Below are 20,249 nucleotides of genomic sequence, written 5' to 3'. Positions count from 1 at the left end.
ATAACTAATAGGGAGGAATAAATTGTGAATTGTTTGATTGTTACAAAAGAAGTACCAAGAATTAAAATTGAAAACATTTTATTTGGAATTTTCGATATTCTATCTGTTTCACGATTATAGAAGAAGTAATTTATTTTAAATTGTAAAATTTTTAAAAATGTACTTAATGCGGAATAGGTTAGAAGATATTGCAACAAATCCAACAATTCACCATTTACTCGAATTTTTAATCTCTACAATAGTGAAATATAATTTGTAATATAATGCCAATTTTATAAAAACTGTAAATAATTTATTTTAGTTTAACACAAAAGTAAATAAATATAAATTATAGCTAAAATACACCATCAATTAATAGACAGAATATAACTTTCCTAATTATGATTTTTTAAATATCATTTGAGGTAGATTTTTTTCAAATCCACAGAATGTGCAACACATTCTCTATTGGTGGTGATGGTTAAATGATATTCAAAAATCTGTTTTCACTTTTCAGAAATGACCAAAATATTTTACGCATCAGCAGCTATCCGACATTATATAATAGTAATATTCAATTCATATATTTTTTTGCCGAGTGTCAGAGAAGCCAGCTAATGTTATGACGTATACCGCCTCGCAGTATGGCTTCACAGCTTTATTCATCACATATCACCATATAAATATCTTGAGATTAAATAAAATATATGGCCTTTTTCCATATAATGTTTCTCGTCATTTATGCTTAAAACTAAATATAGATATAAATTGGCATGTTTTTTATATAAAACTAAATAGCAATAGTTAGGTATATATGTATAGGAGATATAGTTTCAAAAGTTATAGTTAGGACTAGTTCAATTTGTTTCGCTATAAATATACAAATGAAAAAAAGTATGGAAAGCAAATTCAAAAATAATAATTCTTAAAATTTATGTAAGTTGAACTACATTGGTGATCTATTGGCATACATCGAGAGACTGGAGAGATTCTAAATAGTTTTGGGGAAGAGAAACCTTATTGGTTTATTTTTCCGACGTTCATCTAAGCCCGCCCCGTATTTGTTAAAAACAAAGAGTTATGAAAAAATCAGTTGAAATAAAAGTAAGAGTAGTATTTAAAAACAAATAGTTATATAAAATGTTGAATGTGAAAACACACAGAATTGATAGGGAATATTCTGTACCTATATAGTCATTTTATTTCTGTTCATATAAACCTATTATATCATAGGAATAATCAAACATTCCTTATATTGAAAAATTTCCCAAAACGATATTCAATATCTAGAAGAATTTTAAGGAATAGACAAAACAGGTCTTACAATTCAGGAATAATCATAATACCCTACACAACTATGTTGTCAGGGTATTATAGCTTTGTGCAGCCCCAAAAGTTTGTAACGCCGCGAAATATTGGTCCTAGACCCACCTTTAAGTATACCGATCGTCATATATCGGCTAGCTGAGTCGACATGTTTGTCCGTCCGTTCGTCTGTCCATTATAATTTGTAAACACGATACAGGCCACAGTTATGGACCAATCTTCACGAAATTTTGCATGTGGAATGGGTTGTGGCCAATGGAGACGCCTATTGTTTTTGGAAAAGATAGGTTAATATTTAGGGGATGACAAAATTTGTATCCTATAGCGTTAATAGTATACCCAAGAGGAGTGGTTGACCTTTAAATTGATACCAATTTTATTGTCGTATGTTCTCGGATGTGGGAGTTACACTTAAATGTTTACAGGTGCTTACGTACTCAGATATTATTTATTAACCCATTGCCACACTAGAGGGCGGAAATATAGCGCTCATCGCTTTGAAAATTTTCACTAGTATCCTGGTATGGTCAAGGACAACGCCTATAATATTTGGTGATGATCAGATAATAATATTGGGATGAAGTGGACCGAAAACGTATTTTTTTCGAGTCGATGTACAGTCCACAATTGAAAGCCGAACATCACAAAACAACACACGTTGAAGGGAATCTGGACAAGTAACATCACAAAACAACACACGTTGAAGGGAATCTGGACAAGTAATTAGAAGGACTGCACTGAATAGAAGTAATATTTGTTGACCTCTAGTGGGTCAAGAGGGTGCAAACATCGCGAAATATTGACCATGCTCAGAATTTGATGCCACAGAAAGTTAGATGTTCATGGAAGTTGTGTAGGGTATCATATGGTCGGCCCCCTCCGACTATACTGCTCCGCTCACTGGTTTTTCATCTGCAAAAAGCCAATGTAATAGCTTTAGATTATAACATAAGGTCTCAACAATATAGGAAATGTTCGGTGTCTCCGTGTGTTCGATTTTGTATCGTTTGGTCTCATTGATTTTAATACCACGGCACATCCCCATTTAAAATATAAAATTAATAGTTTAATTTTAATTATGAGGGCTATTATATCTATAGCCGGCCTAGGCAGCATAAAATTACACAATCTGACATTTTCATTGCAAAGTTGTGTTGTTTACAGTGACTTAATTTGTCAATTTGCAAAAAAAGGGATTTCATTTGTGAACATTTTCATTCTAAAATTTTTCACAACTTTCGATATCGCAAACTAGCGCCTTTTTGAACGGTAAAAATGTGGAATTTATGGGTCATCTGCCCTTCATTCCTGACCCTTGACACCCAGTGACTTATTTTTATTTCCAAACTTCCACAAAAAAAAAAAAAATGCGTGGGTCAGCGATTTTCGTTGCCAGTAGATGCTGATGATTTTTAAAGATTCTCAATCGATGTAGATTTGAGCGCATGAAAAAGTGTATAAATCATGCTGGAGAATACTTTCATTTACATTCCTAGCCCTGGTATTACAATAGCTGTAAACTATTTAATTCCATACGAAAATTCAACATTCAAAAGTATACAATTTTAAATCAGCGTGTTTTCACATTCATCGATCAGTCAAGTTTATTTCTATATTGAGTTTTTGGTCTAGATAGTTCTAATAGATTTTTTTTGTGGTTATAGAATTTTGCAAACATTTTTAATAATAAATAGTATATTCTATAAAGAAAAAAAACTAAAAATAGATCTGTTCGTAAAGCCATTGAAACACACATTTATATTAAGCCATTGCAAAAATATATATATTTGATTTCTATGCTATGAAAAAAATAATTGGGATAAAAGCAAATAGAAATTGCAGGTATCTTTAATCATAGATATCAGAATAAAAATTTTAGAGATTAAAATACAGTAGATATCGGATATAAGCACATCTCATATAAGAAAAATAGCATATAAGAAAGATTATAAAAAAACCGAGCTTATACTTTCTTATATCCGATAATTCCATATAAGAAAAAAACGCATATAAGAAAAAAATCGCCGGCTTTTTTGAGTTTCTTATATTCGATATCTACTGTATTTTTTTATGTACACTGAATGAAAAGGATGCCTTCAGTAATTTAACATTATAATGGTGCCTTGAAATTAAACTTTTAGGATATTTGGTATGTATAATGTTAGAGTGGTGCCAGTAATCGGCAGTGCAGGTCTTCAAAGACGAGACCAATCCAAAGAAGTTGTTCTTAAAAGAAAATGGTAGGCTGTTACTTCCGCAAAAAGACTGTTCTTTTTAAAGAACACAGGAGGTAAATTCTAAGTGCCACATCAGAAATTGTGTGCCTCAAGTCTTTGGAGAATCCGAAAAACGAGTAAGGGAAAACAAATCATTGTGATAATGGAACCTCTCAAACATTGGTTTAAAGTAATGCTTTTTGACCAGCAAAATGTGGAAGTGATGGGTAATCTATGACGAGGAACCTAATAAAATATATTCATTCCCGAACGTCTGATTATCGATTTCGTAGCCAAAAAATTCAGTTGAAACGTCCAAGAATCACGTTTTGGATGTGTCTCAATCAGAGTGGAAAAAGTGCTTCCCCACTTGATATGAGCATCTCACAATGTTAGCTGTACCCTCAGCCTATGAATTGCGGAGGTCTATGGAATTATTATTTATTTGGAAGTTTGTAAGATGTTGACTCATTGTGGGGGACGTACCAGAAATGGAGGACCGACGGGTCCCACCCTCGAACTTGATTTTAGTTTGAAAGAAATATCAAAATGTGGGTATTTTCGGACATTCCGTGTTTTTGGATTATCAAGTTCATTAAATGTACTGTTCGTGGAATAGGTTACTGATGGAATGGAACAATGGGTCCCATCATCGAACTAGATTTATATTTGGTAAAAATATGACGATGTGAAGAGGTTGGAATTTTAAAAAGAGCTTGGAATTATAATGTGCCCGATAGGGTGGACTTGATCTATGATTGACAAAAATTCGTTGTATAAACACACTATCAACATTTTGACCCTTTGTGGAGTAGGTTCTAGAAGGAGTGTACCGATAATTCCCATCTTCCAACACTATACAGGCTTGCTAAAAATATATATATATTTTCCGTTCTCTACATATGAAATGTTCATGCAAGTTATGTTCAAATCCGATAGTCCGTTCGCATGATATTACAACATTAATTTTTTAGTAAAATTTTGACAATTTTGGTTGGGAGATTCCAGAATATGTGGATCAATGGCTCACATCTTCGAAAGAAATATTACGATATGCAAAGTTTGAATGAAATCGGTTACTACCTTCGAAAGTTATCGTGCGCATCAGCCATCCAGGCCAAAAGACGGACTTAAATCGACTCTAAATTTGGTCCAAAGAAAAATGGGGTCTAAATATAATATTTCGAAGAGGCACATTCTTTTCGTGGCAAAATATATATACCATCATTAACCATGATGGTATATTGAGGGTATATAAAATGGTGATTCTGGGAAAGCCACAAATCATGCTTTAAGAGGAGATTGTGGTTCACATACTACGGGCATGATAATAAACATATTTGTGATTCTGAGAATCCTCAAATAATTGAAGCCCGAATGTGTGATGGGACCTAACTTCTTCGACTTGCATAAATAAAAATATTGATTTTGTAGAACATTATATATGTTTTCAGTTTACTTACACCTTAATAAGTGGGAAGTCTAATATAGCGAATAATTCTGCATCATTAACTCAAAAATCACAATTTTTTGATTTAAGCCGGTCTTGCAGCAAATGAACGATATAACATACTTTTTATTACCTTCTTTTGAAGAATGCGAATTGGAGAATATGTGGTTTCAACAAGACGGTGCCACATGGCTTTATTGCAAGAGGCATTTCCTTTGTAATTTCTCATGGTGACAATATCAACTGGCCACCAAGATCATGTGATTTATTATACATTTTTATGGGGCTACGCGAAAGTTCCTGTTTATGCTGATAAATCTTCAACTCTCGTGCACTTTAAAACAATATTCAACAAGTTTTAACTGAAATTTCGCTCAATATGCGTTATAAAGTGGATTACTATGTCTTCAACAGACCACCAAACACTTTGGGCTTTTTTTCCAGCTAATTGGCTTAAATTTGGCTTTAATTTAAATTATAAATGTTTGCCCATATTGTAGGGTAGATCCCATTAAATTGCATATCCGCAAATTTTGGTTTTTGGGGAGTTAGAAAATCTAGCAAAAATTATCAATATGGACCATTAATTCTCGCAACATGAATTCGCCTCCTCTGACTTTTTTAAATTCGTCATAGTCTACACTTTCTACGTTAAAATAGTTTTAGAATGTGTTTTAAAATAATGAAGATTTCTTTCAGTGTACTTATTTGTTTTTTTTTTCAAAATGAACAGATCTATTTTATAAAAAAAAAATAATTTTGTAGAACTATATAAAAATAACACTCAATAGCAAAATTAATAGTAATAATTGGAAATACATACATAAGAGTATATATAAGAAATTTTAAATATATATACAATTAGAATTGTTTTTTATTTTTTGCTACCAGTACTTACATCCTGAATGTGATTTAAAAAAATTGTTTTCAATTTGATTTTCAAATTCAAATGATGTGGTGTAAATTTTAGTTTTTGTTGTTTTAATTTTTTTGAATATTTGTTTTTTTTTTTATTTAAGATGAAAATTTTAAATAACATTTTTACCATTTTGTTGGCATTTTGAATTTGGTTCGTGATTTAGATTTGGTATTGAATTTTGTTGTGATAATAGTTGTAGTAGTTGATAGGCAAAAAAGTTGTTAATGATGTTGATTGGTTGGTTGTTTGGTAGTAGTAGTAGATAGTGGTTGTGGTGGTGATTTGGTTTTGAAAATGATCGATACATATTGATTATTTGTATTTTTGATTTGATTTTTTGTTGCAAATTTGCAGGTGGGTGTCAATAGGGTATTGTTGTTGCAGTTTGTTTTCAACAAGCATTCCAAGAATTGCATCAATGGATTTTGGGACGTTGTTATTTTTGCAAAGAGTTTTGTTGTTGTTGTTTTTGGTTGAAAATAACACAGGATATATATTTGTTTTGTAAATATATTTTTAATAATGAGAGAACGAACAACACAATCATTCACATTTTTATTTCAAAATTAAAATTTTTGTTTATTGTAGTGTAATCGATTTGAGTCAATCAATTTGTCAAGTTGCACACAAGCCCAGGTTTTTGTAGATTTTTTTAAAATTTTTTTTGCGTATTTTATTTATTCAAGATGTTGCCGGTGTTCAATATTTCAAACAAATTTGAAAATTATATATATATTTTTATAAAAAAAAAGTTTTCCACAATATATTTTTGTTGTTTTTTTTTTTTTTTTTTTTTGTTATAAGAATAAAAAAAGTAGAAGAAAAAGAAAGATATAGAAATTTGGTTTAATTTTGTATCTTTTGTTTCTGAAATTTGAACAAAACAGAATTCTGTGTATTGTTGTTTGTATTCAGAGGGGTTTTGTTTTTTTGAACAACACAAAAAACATAATTAAGGATATATTCGCTGTAGCTGTAGGATAACAAATTGTATTCTTCTGTAAACAACAATTGGCAAATTAAAAAAGTAATAAGAAACCAAAATTATAAATATATAGTATCTTATTGAAAAGCCTTCATTTCGGTTAGATCAAACAAAAACATTGAACATTTTGGTGATTGAACAAATTGTTAATTGTGGTGTTTGGTGGTGATGATGACTTCATATAATTTTAATTTTTTTATTTATTTTTTTTTTCATAAAACAAATAATAACGAACAAGCAGCAACATTTTGTAAATTTAATACAACAACATGAAAATAAATTATCTAAAGAAAATTTTCAATAGCATTTTGTTTTTGGTTTTTCTTTCTGTAAACTAACATTTCTTTGTTGTTGGAATTTTTATACACAGCTCTAGGGTATGGTACAACTTTGGATTTTTATTTTCTGATTTTGGAATCTGATCTAATTTTTTGAAAAATACAAGTTTCATTTGTAACGAGGCATTTCTGTTGTTTGTTTGTTTGTTTGTTTCTAATTGTTGTTTGTGTTGAATGTTTGGTTGTTTATTTCTGTTAAGAGTTTATATTTTGGGTGTTGAAAGTATTGTGTGTTTGTGTAAGCATTTTTTACTAGGGTTTTGTAGTATTTTTGCTAACAAAATCATACACACATATGAATGATTATGAATTTTTGAAATGAATGATTGTTTTTTTTTTCATCGAAATAGGAAATTATGCACCCATAGATGGGACTTTACAATTAAATGTTTCTCCTCTAACACGCAAGATTCAAATGTTTGTGTTTCTTATGCAGGATGGAATTAGTGTGAATATTTGTGTATACTGGTTCTAAAGTGTATTATTATTTTGTTTTATAGTTTATTCATATCAATAAACATCGACAATTTATGTTTTTAATAGTTATTTGTCTAATTGTTGTTATAATTTATATTTTCCATGAAATTAGCTATATGAACATGTACACTTTCTTGTATAGACCTAAAATCATACAAAATAGGCGCGAATAATTTTTTTAACTAAATTTAATATCAATGTTGGCTGTTAACAGAAGACCTAATCTTACAGAAAGGTAGGGGACTTCTTTGAATATCTATTCTGGTTGAACAATTTCTTAGCAACATTTTATTATTCCTAGCCCGGCCTTTTTTAATTTGTTTGGCTAAATATAATATTACACTGTATTGCTAGGTCCTTGATATCTCAAAACTTAGGTTTGCAAATAATTTCCACAATTTTTGTATCAACCATTTTGTTTAAACCGAGTCTGATTTATTTAAGTTCTAATTGTGTATGAACACATCCTATTAGTTTGGGTTAAACCAGAATGCTATAAAGAATATTGATATTGGTAATCTTGTTTATTGCAAAATAGTCAGGCGTAATCGAAGTTTGTTGTTTTTCTATAAACAAGATTTGAGTTCCGATTTTGCAAATATTGGAATGACACCTTATTACTATATTTTCCCTGATTCCACTGGGAGCTCTTCTACACAATAGTTATTTTGGAGGCCTTAACAATATTTTCCAGAAGGAATGGTATTTCTGGTACTAGGCTTGGTAAAGATAATAGGTTTTCCAATGTTTGGTTCAAATCAGACAATCCATTCACCTAATATTGAATTTATAAATATTGGAAAAGTACTTCTCCCCAAAGGGTCAGTGCCATAATGAGGATACCAATGGGTCCTATCTTCGGACTTGATCTAGACTTGTTATCATCATCATCTCAAACTATCTATTCGCATGATATTTAAAAAAATATTATTTCCACAATTTTGAGCATTTTGTAGGGGAGGTGCAGAAGGAGTGGGCAAATGTGTCCCATATTTGAAATTGACCTTGAATAGGTGGTAAAAATTTTGTTCAAATCCTATGAAAGTATTTTTAGCACATTTTTGACCGTTTTGTGGAGGAGGTACCAGAATAAGTTGACCGATATTTCCCTTCTTCGAACTTGAACTAAGTGCAAAGTTTGGATGAAATTTGTGACTTCCTTCGAGATTTAGTTCCCAAAATGATCAATATCGCCTCCAGGTTTCGAAGTAGCACACATACCCTCATTTTTCGTATTTTGGGTACGTTTTTTTACTGAATTGGTTCTTGTTATACCCTACACAACTACGTTGACAGGGTATTAAAGCCCCAAGAGTTTGTAACGCCGCGAAATATTGATCCTAGACCAACCTTTAAGTATACGGATTGTCATATCGCGACTAGCTGAGTCCATTACAATTTTTGAACACGGTACAGGCCACAGGTATGGACGAAAATTCACGAAATTTTGCTTGTAGGATGAGTTCTGGCCAATGAAGACTCCTATTGTTCGGTTAATATTTAATGGATGAAATGGATCAAAAACTTTGTTTTTTCTGCTCGCTCCAGAAACCGCAATTATGGCCCGAAATTTTACATGTGTGAAAAATTACAAAATATGTATTCTATGGACATATTTGTATGAAGAACATAGACCCGAGAAGTTGCCAGTATATACCAGTATATCCAAGAGGAGTGGTTGACCTTTAAATTGATACCAATTATATTGTCTTATATAATCGGATGTGGGAGTTAAACTTAAATATATAGGTGCTTACGTATTCAGATATTGTTTAGTAACCCATTAACATTAGAGGGCATAAATATAGCGCTGATCGCTTTAAAATTTTCCAAGAGGTTTCTGTTATGGTCGTTATCCTTATTTCGGTGATGATCACATAAAAAATTTGGAATGAAATGGACCGAAAACTTATTTTTTAGGTTTTTTTCGAGTCCATCTATAGGCCACAAAACAAACATCACAACACAACCCACGGTGGAGGGAATCTGCACAAGTAATTGGAGGGCTATATTAGTTAATTAGGGCTATACGGAATGTTGGGAATGTTCGGTAAATATGTAAGTGTAAGGAACAGGTGCTATTGATCTCTACCCCAATTTTTGGTATCTTCTTACCAAAAGTTATAAATATCGGTTTATCTGCCGGTATATCCTCCAAATAAAGGTTCTGCAGAAGTCACTATATGTTGGTATTACGAAGAGGTTGTACTTTGTCAATTCTGAATCTGTATGGTTAAAAAATAATTCACAAAAAATATTAATATCGGTTGATCTTAAGGTATATCTCCTAGCCGTATTTTCCAACAGAATTCATTATATTTTGGTATTTCGAAAAGGCTGAACTTGGTAATTCAGGATCTGAGTGAATAAAAAATTCTTCACAGAAGGAATATTCCATATATGCTAATTTTCTAACCTGAGTGCCTGTCGTTTGGTATTAAATTTTCATCAGTGTTTGTACTCGGTATTTAGTATTTCAATACATATCCATGTACCGATTGAAGTTAGTTATTATGAATGTTCACCTCATGATGGAGGTTAAAAATGTTCGGCGATGACGAACGATGACGAACCGGTTTCCTTACTGGAATATTTCTCAAAAAATATGCAGGTATTTTGATGGCCCTAGGCATATTTTTCAACCGGAGACACTCTATTTTAACATTATCAAAAAGCTGTACTTAGCCAATTCGGAATCTGAGTGGGTAAAAAACTATTAACAAAAGAAGCAAGGTTTGGTATTTAGTTTTTCTGAGTGTTTGAACCTGGCATTTAGTATCTAATATTCTCATATCAAAGCCTCGATCTATTTTATTTATTTTGAATGACAACCTCATGGTGGAGGATATAAAAAGGTTCGAGGTGGCCGATCTTAAATATTGAATAAGTGTGTGTTATTCTTCCATTATTTATATGATCCCAAATGGTCTGTATTAAGAATGTTATTTTATATTTCTATATACGTTGAAAAAGTGTACCACAAATTGAAAAAATAACATTAGGGAACATTTTTAGTCTTAGCGGAAGCTTTTCGCGAGGTTCAAAAACGGACCTTTTGTGTAGGTATATTTTGCATACAATTGTTTAGTCACCAAATATGTCATGAGGGTTGTCAAAATTTCTCCCAGTTTCTCGATTGATTTTCCAGGTAATTAACTTAATAATTCTGCACGTACATTGTAAAGCTATTTTTCTTTATGTTCATATAGCTAATTTCATTTTATATATATAATTGTAAATATTCTAATTTTTCACATACATACATAACTATGACCATGTATTTGTGAGAGTACTTTACACAACTACTACACTCTAAAACAAAAACATTTGGATGATTTACACTTGTAAAATAAATATATATTTATATATATACAAGTATATATTTAAATGATTGTAAATTTCATTGGACGACGACGACATAATTATTTTTATTATGTTAACCCATCACATTTGAATACTTAAGTTGTTTTCTTTTTCACTTTTTATAATATTTTTCAAATAAAAATATATAACTGAAAATAATAAATAAATATAATACAATAAACTTAAAAATGTAATTATAATAAAAAAAATTACTTAAACTGTGTTCATACTATCAACAAAAATAGAGGTGTTTAGTTTAAAAGAAAAAATATATAAATTCAGTGTTTTAAAAATTTAATTTGTTTTTATTGCAAAGTGTTAGAGGGAGAAAACGAACAAACGTGGTGACGTACAAAAAGGTGAGGAAAAGAGTATATTGTGTACAACCTTAAACATTTTTAGAGAAAAAAATTAGGTGGAGAATATTTTTTTACAAAATTAATTTTATACCAAACATGCCATCGTTTAAACTACTTTGAAAAATTATTTTTTTGTCAAAGAAGTAAAACATTTGTTGGTGCTGTTTATTATTTTAAATATTTCATAGAGCGAAAAATTGGGTGGGACAATTCCATTTAATACAAAAAAAAAAAAAACTGAAGACAATTGTGAGTTTCTTTAAGAATATTTATAAAACAAAATGCTGTTTTTTATTAGATAGAAAAAATAATTGCTATTTGCCAAGGCAGTGATAGAGATAGACGACATAGACAGACAGAAAGAGTTAGATAGCGGGACAGAGACGACAAAGGTGGGTGTATTAAATAGGTGTAATTTTGTGAGCAAAATAAGCCATTACAATTTAAATGCTGAAGTGATTATTATTTAGGAAGTTAAATTAAAAAAAAGAAATGCTTATTTGTTTATTTTTACAAGGCAAACCAAAAAAAGAGAAAGTTTTCTTCTTCTTCATCTTCTGCAAATGCAACTAATTAGTATAAAGTAGGAGTATATGAAATCTCAGATGATACCTATTATTATTTTGAATTTTATCTGGTGATTTCAAAATTTTACATGAATTACATTTTTTATAAAACAAATATATTTTTGCAAATTTTTTACTTGATTTAAAAAAAATATATATAGGCAAAGTATTTAGAATTTGGTTTTTCGATTTTTTTTTAAATATATATTATTTGTTTTTTTAATAAATTTAATATTCAATAGCATTGTAAATTGGTTCGGTTTTTACTTACAGTTAAAGTTTGCTGATGATCGATATGGACTGTAAATTGCCTTGCGGTGTGATTGGAACTGATATAGTGGTTGTAGGTGTAATGGTATTCTATAACTGGAGGAGTTTGCTGATGGGTTTTTAAAGTTTTGTGTAATCGGTGTAATTTTTTGGTTTTGGTATGGTGTGTTGTTTAGTGTGTTTGGGTTTTTTGGTGGGTTATTTTCACATATCAAAGCCATTCATTCGTACGATTTTCGTTTGAGTTGGGTTTTGGCAGGCAATTGTAGTTGTTGTAGATGTTGGTTTCAAATTGTTGTTGTTGTAGTTTGTTTTGTAGATGTTTTTTTTTTTAGTAGGTGGTGTAGTTATTTTTTGGGTGTTGTTTCACAGAGGCACATAGACAGACAGAGATGATGATTATTTGCCAGAGTTGAGTATTGGGATATTTATTTGTTTTTGTAGAACCAGTGTAACATTCAATGATTCAGTGTTTCGGGTTATTTTTTGTTTCATTAAATGATGAGTGTTTTAATTTGTTTTGGGTTATCATTTCAAGGGAACAACAGCCAAGCATTTTTGTTTCAATCAGTGACAAGGTTTTTTTTTGTTTTTTGTTTTATGACATCAAAATGAACGACATTTCAGGTTATTATTTTTTTCAAAAAAGGCAACAATGATGTATTTTTTTTTAATATTCAATGTCGTAATAGTTGCAGTTGAGAAATATTTATATTGATTTTTGTTTTTCATTTCAAAAAATATTGTAGGCAATGTCAAATTATCGGTGGGTAGGTAAAGGTGTTTCGTGGTTGGTGGTGGTGGTTTTGTGGTGTTTCATAGGTGTTTTATTTATTTTGTTTCATTGGAAAAAATTGGTGTTTTGTTTTGTTGAAAGAGATTTGTTCAAAACACAAATAAACCAAAAAATAGAAAAAATACAAGAAACAGTGTTAAAAAACAGTTCAGTTCAGTAGTGATAAACAGTAGTGTTATATAGAAACAAAAAAAATATTTTAAATCAAAATAATATATCTTCAATAAAATTAAGAAAAAATTAAAACATTAAAAATTAATTTTTACTTTTAAACTTATAATAGATAACCAATAAATAGTTTAAATATCATTTAGATGGGTTTACATTTTTTCTCGTTTCATGTTTTTTCTTTATTAGCTACTGGTTAAGTAAAAAAGATAATTTTTTGGTTAATAATTGATTTGATTTGTTTACTGAAAATGAAATAGCATTCCAAAAATTAAATTTAGTTTTAGTTTTTTTTTTTAGTTGATTGATTGGACATAAAGAAACTCAACATTTAGACATTCGAAAAGCGTTATAATAGTAATTGTGTTAAATTTTAGAGTTTTCGTATTGAATTTTGTTCTTTTGTTTTTGGGTTACTGTTGATTTTCTTTTGCAGTATATGACCTTTTTAATGTAATGTGTTTTTGCAGTTTTAGTTTTTCTATAATGATGATGAATATGTTTTTTTTACTGTTTTGAGGTGGGAAGTACAGTTGTAAGGATATTTTTGTGTATGTATACAAAAATGAAAAACTAAAACAATATGTATGTATTGAAATAATAAACTACAATAGAATTTGTGAGAATATGAAACAGTCGAAAATGTTTATATATTTTCAATTTACTAGTTGATATTTATAAGAGAGAGTTTTAAAATTTTTTGGTTCCAAATTGGTTTTGCAATAAAAATTTTCGACTGTATGTTTTAATTAATTATTAATTACATAACCAAAACTTATATATTTTTTTATAATAGAGCAAAATACAATTATGTTCAAACAGTCCTGTTTTAATAAATTCGCATTTATAAGTAATTTTTCGGTAAAAAATGTTTATATGCCTCTGTTAAAATCACAATAAAACTTGACATTTTTATGATTGAATTTTGACGATGATAGATATAATATCAGCCATTAAATTATTGATTTAGGAAGTTAACAACTTAATTACATAGAAAATGAAATAAATTGATAAAAAAAAGTGTATTTACAGGTTAGTCCGGTATTTCTGGTTCTTAGAGGGTGAAAACATCTCTGGGGAAATTTTTCAATATACATGTTCTGTCATGTCATATATGGTCGGACTGCCATCTATATTCTCATAGAAAAACGCCCACTTTAATTTCTACAGTGGTTTAAGTCTCTTGTTGGTGCTATCCTATGATATTCCTATTTTGTGCTATATTCATGTTCTATTGTTGATGTCAGGTTGATAATTAGAATGTCAGGATTGGTCTGTTGTAACATGACCTAGATTGTGGAACTGCCATATATTGTCTCCTAGAAACAAAGCCCATCTGAATTTTGTCAGTTTTATTGGTCTATGATGTTAGGTTTGATATTTTCCTCTAGGTGTTGTTATCACCGGCATTTATTCTAAAAAAGAAGATGATTGGTCTGATGCAGTCTGTCCTTGTTAATAGGACTGCCATCAACTTTTGACTAGAAACAACATCCACCTAATTTCCCATTGGTGGAGCCTGTAATTGTTGTGTTACTATTTTCCTATAGGTGGCGCTATACCCCGCTATTCCTATGTTGTGTTTTCCTCATGTGGTGATGCTGATGACGAGACCAGTTTATTAGAAAGTCAGAAGGCTTCGTACAAATTTCACATTCAGATGCCATAACCCCAGTTTTCTAACTGTGTATATGTTTGAACCTATGGACCGCTTTGGGGAAAAATATTTCAAAAAATCTACTTATTCAAGACACTATCCTAATACGAAACCATTTTATTTTATTTTTTTATTTGTTCACAGTCAATGCTGTGTAAACGTAATTTCAAAATCTATGGAACGTAACATTTTCCTCATAATTTCTAGTATTATGCTTCAAATGGGATATTTTCATGTACCATTTTTTCTGAATATGTGGAATAATATTTCACATTAAGTTAAATATCTGTAAGAACATCTATATAGAAAACTTTCATGGAACGGCTATAGATTTACTATAGATCCCACAAACGTGTGATTAAATCAATTCTGACACATTTTCCTTCAACATTGAATATTTAAATATTTCAGGAGGTTAAAAAAGTGTCTTTAAAAATTTCGCAAAATGGCTCCTGGATTGATGGAACGCTAGTACAACTATCTCTCACAAGCTGTTATAATTGTGGTGGTTCAATGCTATGGAATAGAAAAGAACTGACATTTTATGCTGAGGAGCAGTACAAAATATACGGAATTTTATATATTGTATATTGTTATCTTTCGCTATTTTGATACTATCGATGCTGAAATCGTTGCGCAAATGCCTTAATTTAATTCAAAGATGACCTTCACACTATGATGGGAACAACGTCAAACCTTCCAGCGGAACAAGTCTAGAAATTAGTTCCTGGACGAGAGAGTCCTACTAAATACTTTTGAACAACAAGAGGACTGGAAATAACACATAAATTGTATGGGCAGATCTAAATGAAGATAACACCAAGCTAATCTTAAGGTTTTACCAAAAATAAATCTGCAAACGGACAGGTATTCTCCTAGGACTTGCACGCACTTTAACACATGCTGAAAAAAAACGAAACATTGTAACATTTCCTATTCCATTGGGCCGCTTTTGCAGACATTCGAATTCAATACTTGGGAAATTATACTATTCATGACCCAACTGATAAGGCCCGATTAAGAAAAATAAATGCATGGTAATAGAAGTTATATAATTTCGCATAAAATATATTATTGAAAAAAATGTGGATTAAAAAATATGTCGAAAGAAATATGTTTGTTCATAAATCCACTATTCAAAAATTTTAAAAGTTTTTTTTTTAAATTCTCACAAATTCCAGAAATAAACTTAAACATATGACAAAATATGGGGGTATAATCGAAAAACATCAAACTAAACATTGAATTACTTAATATTTTTTTTATACTATCAATTGGTGAAGAAAAAACATTCAATGGGAAAGGATAATAATTTTGAGTCCCAAATAATGCTTATTAAAAATTTAGAGTTGCCATATCAATGCAATAAACGAAAATGATGGGGTTAGTATAGCAAAACCAACTAAACTGATAAATAATAATGACATTTATGGAACGACATCGATCGATTCTTCTTCTAACTAGGTAGATGTTAGATGTATGAGTAGTTCAAAGGGAAAGGGTAATGGGTAAGGTTACGGGGGATAGTTGTGGATCGAAATAAAGGCAATGAGGAAATCAACGAGAAAAAAGTGTTTCTTTTTTTGATATGATGTTTTGTTGTCGTTGTTTTTTAAGATTAGTCTGTTTTACTTAAACGTTAGTGTTTTTTTTTAATATTTATATCTGTACTTACATCGTGCTGTTGTTGTTGTAGTTTTATAGAGAGTTCGTGGTGGTGGTGGAGATGAGATTATTTTTTGTTGGTGTTTTTTTTTAATATTTGTTGTATATTTTGTTGTTGATGATTGATAGATATTCATGTTGTTGAAGAGAGTTATAGAAATTTTCGTTTTTTATTGTTGTTGTTGTTGATAAAAATGACGTTGAAAATTTTGATGATTTTCGGATGATGAGGGGAATATTTGTCAGCGGAGAATGGAATAAAAATTTTGAAGACAAAAGTCAATTTGGCAAATTTTGAGTCGAATTTTCATGATGAGATTGAAAAAAAGTATTGGTGGTGTTGGTGGTGGTATTGAGTGTAGCAACAGTGTTGAAGATTGTGGCGTGTGTAGGTAGAGGGTTCGTTCATAAGTGTCATTGCAGGGTAACGTTGGTAGGTGTTGGTTGTTGTTGGGTGTTTCAATTATTTTAATATTTGCAAATAATTTTTTGTTTGTTTTGGTCAGACCCCATTTCATTTAATTTTTGTTTTTGTTGTCGTTATGGTCAAATTGTTTTCAATCGTACACATTTATAATAAATTATGAAAAAAAGGAAAATTAAAAAAGAAATATATGAGATTAATTATATTCAAAATGGCTTATGATTATAAATGAGCATATTATTATTATAGTTATGTTATTTAAGAAAAAACGTTAAATATTAAACAATAACATTTGTATTCCCATATAAATATATATATATTATATATGTATATAAAAGAAACTTTATATATATTTATAAAATAATGTTGCTATTTATATATGTATTGATGTTTATATATTATTTGCAATTTAAAGAAACCTATTTCCAAAAAACCCTTAAAATATATATAAGCTAAAGCTCCATAAAAGTTAACATAATGCAGTCATATTTTGAGTATTTTTTTGTTCATCATCATTATCATTTCACAACATAAACTTGGTGTAAAATTTATTACAATGAAGTAACCCCTTAACAAACGCAAGACATTACAGAATAATTAAATTAAAAATAATCATTTGGACATAATAAGATTTCGGTACTAAAGACCTTGTTAAAGCAACTTGATGTTTTTTTATATATAAAGCAATAACGTTTAATTGAGTCTTCTCTAGTGTTCTTTTATATATTTCATTATTATTTTCCATTGTATTTTTTTTTTCATCAAACAAATACCTAACAAATTATGTAATGTTTCAAATATTTTTGAATATTTGCCACAGCATAAATCAATATATATTTATAATAATAAAAAATTTAATATTGACAATATTTACCCCAAATTCCATCCATAGTGCATCCACAATACTGCCCAAGACTGTTATCAAATCGAAGATATTCCAGGGATCTTTAAAGAAATTCTAAAAGAATGAAATTGATTAATACATTTTATAAGAACACATTTTATTTATTTTTTATAAAAACATTTTTATCTTTTGTTATTGTACGATTTTTATAAAGCCTTTGCTGAAATTTTCAATGTTTCCCTTTTAGCTGAAATCCATTTTTTTGCTTCACCTTTATTGCTTTGTTCATCTTACCTTTATACCAAATGCTATTAATTTCATTAGAGTTTCCAGTGAAAAGAAAAATGTTAAGATCAAATTTAGAATGATCAATATTTCATTGTGTTTCGGTGGTGCATCGTGATACTAAAAGAATAAAATAAAATATTCAATTTGGAGAAAAATAATCAATTACAAATAATATAATAGTAAAATACAAGATAGTAAAATTAAATTGAAGTCTGTTTTTGGATTTTGGATAAATGCATTTGGAAATGATAAAACAAAAACGTTAAAGGATGTGTAAAAAGGAAATTGACTTATATGGCCAGTAATAATATTAAAACTTGAACTAAAACTAATAGATGAAAAAGTTCATTTTTTAACATGGCTTCGATTGCAGAAAGCCCGATATTATCGTTGTCACATTATATATGAAGAATGTTGAAAATCAGAATTGTTAATTTAGAGATAATGCACATTATTTCATAACAGAGAAATCAATGTAAAATTCTATACAACTAGGACATGAATTCATTTAGCATACCCCGTATTATTCTGTTCAGACCCCTTAAAATCCAAAAATCGGGCAGATATTGAAAATGTATTTTCAACAATTCATGATATAAATATTCTGAACTGAATAATTCCTAACGGAAACCTAATTCATTTAAACTGAATTAAAGAATTCCTAACGGTAACATAATTCAGCTGATCTGTATTGAAGAATTCCTAACGGTAACATAATTCAGCTGATCTGTATTGAAGAATTCCTAACGGAAACCTAATTCAGCTAAGCTGATTTGATTTATGAGGAAAAACTGATTTATCCATAGCTGAATTCATGATACCGGAGCGAAAACAATTCAGATGTGCTGAATTGAGGATTTCTCTACTGAAATCTAACGCAGTTGAGCTTATGTTTTCTTAGTGGGCATATTATTAATCTAGAAGTTAATCTAGGAACCGATTTTAGATAGGCTTTATTAAAGTGTTCCTAATGGAATCCTAATTCCGTTGGAAATTTCCCTAGGATAGCCAATAAAAACTATTTATAAAAAATTCACGCACTGAATAGACGTTGAAAATTTATTTTTTTTTTTTTAAATCCACACCTATGATTGATGTGGCACAATATATAAAAAACCGATGACAAATTATCCTCTAAAAATTGTGGACCTTGGATAATCGATGAAACAATATCCATTATAAAATTCCTTAACTTGAAAAGAAGTTTTATTCGTTAAAATTGCAAACATAAAGCTCATTGAAAAACTATTCGTTGAAGCCTTGGATAGGCGTCAATTTTGCAAAAAATCACGTCTTGAATAGACGTTAAATAATAAATCGTTGGCTTTGATAGTTATTGACAGAACAGTCGATAAACATTTTTTACTGGTCATCTTAATATATTGCGCCAGGCTTGGCTATATATAAAATACACACATAACTTTCAGAATCGTTGATATTCATATACAAAGGTAAATGCTATTTCAAGTATTTTTGCGAATTTAAATGGATAATTGTGGATCTCAAAAAGTAGAAAATCTACTTGAAAAAGAATGTCAGACCACTATTTAGCTATTCGAGAAGTCTAAATCGTAAGTCGACTTTCGGGGACTCGAATGAGATAAAACTACCTAAAAATATTTAATTTATTTATAAACAAAATTTCGCATTAGATAAAGATTTCATTTTGTTGTCCGAATTTTAGCTTCAATAGATCTGATATCATGTTCGTAGAATTAGATAGCATTAAAGGCAATAACACGAAAATTAAAAAATTGAATTTAAACCTGTTGTTTTGTGTCTTTTCCGGATGTACTTATTATAAAGTTATTTTTATATTGGTATTTGAATTTGCGTTAAATTTGAAAGAAATTGACATGCTATTTTGTGTCATATGTTAATATTACAAAATAAAACCAAAATTAGACTTAAATAAAAGTAAAAATTTCAGTCATGCAACCTTTCATTTCTTAAATTATTTGTAATGGCCCGCAACCAAGTTAGTTAAACTTACCTTCACCTTTAAAATCAAAAATTAATTAATGCAATCAAATTAGCAGTAGCAGTAAATATGTAAAATATTGTTAATAGTGGTATTAAGATATTAAATTAAAAAAAAAAAAATAAAATATAATATTGTAATATTTATATAAATTAACCTTGAAGTGAAAACATTGTAA

General features: G+C 29.5%; 1 protein-coding gene across 1 annotated transcript in view; it reads right to left on the bottom strand.

The window, feature by feature from the left end:
- The window catches only part of LOC133326658 (voltage-dependent calcium channel type A subunit alpha-1), a 186,202-nt gene that overhangs the window by 64,976 nt on the left and 100,977 nt on the right, over positions 1–20,249 (bottom strand). Inside the window, exon 19 of the mRNA XM_061535282.1 lies at positions 17,833–17,916. Coding sequence (XP_061391266.1) covers positions 17,833–17,916 — 84 coding nt within the window. The remainder of the gene's footprint in view (positions 1–17,832; positions 17,917–20,249) is intronic.

This window comes from Musca vetustissima, unplaced genomic scaffold, assembly GCF_032173495.1.
Source record: "Musca vetustissima isolate MV318-11 ecotype Yass unplaced genomic scaffold, APGP_CSIRO_Mvet_v1 utg7864, whole genome shotgun sequence".
In the NCBI taxonomy this organism is placed as follows: domain Eukaryota; kingdom Metazoa; phylum Arthropoda; class Insecta; order Diptera; family Muscidae; genus Musca; species Musca vetustissima.
The sequence above is the reverse complement of the archived record's forward strand: the minus strand, read 5'-3'. Positions and strand labels throughout refer to the sequence as shown.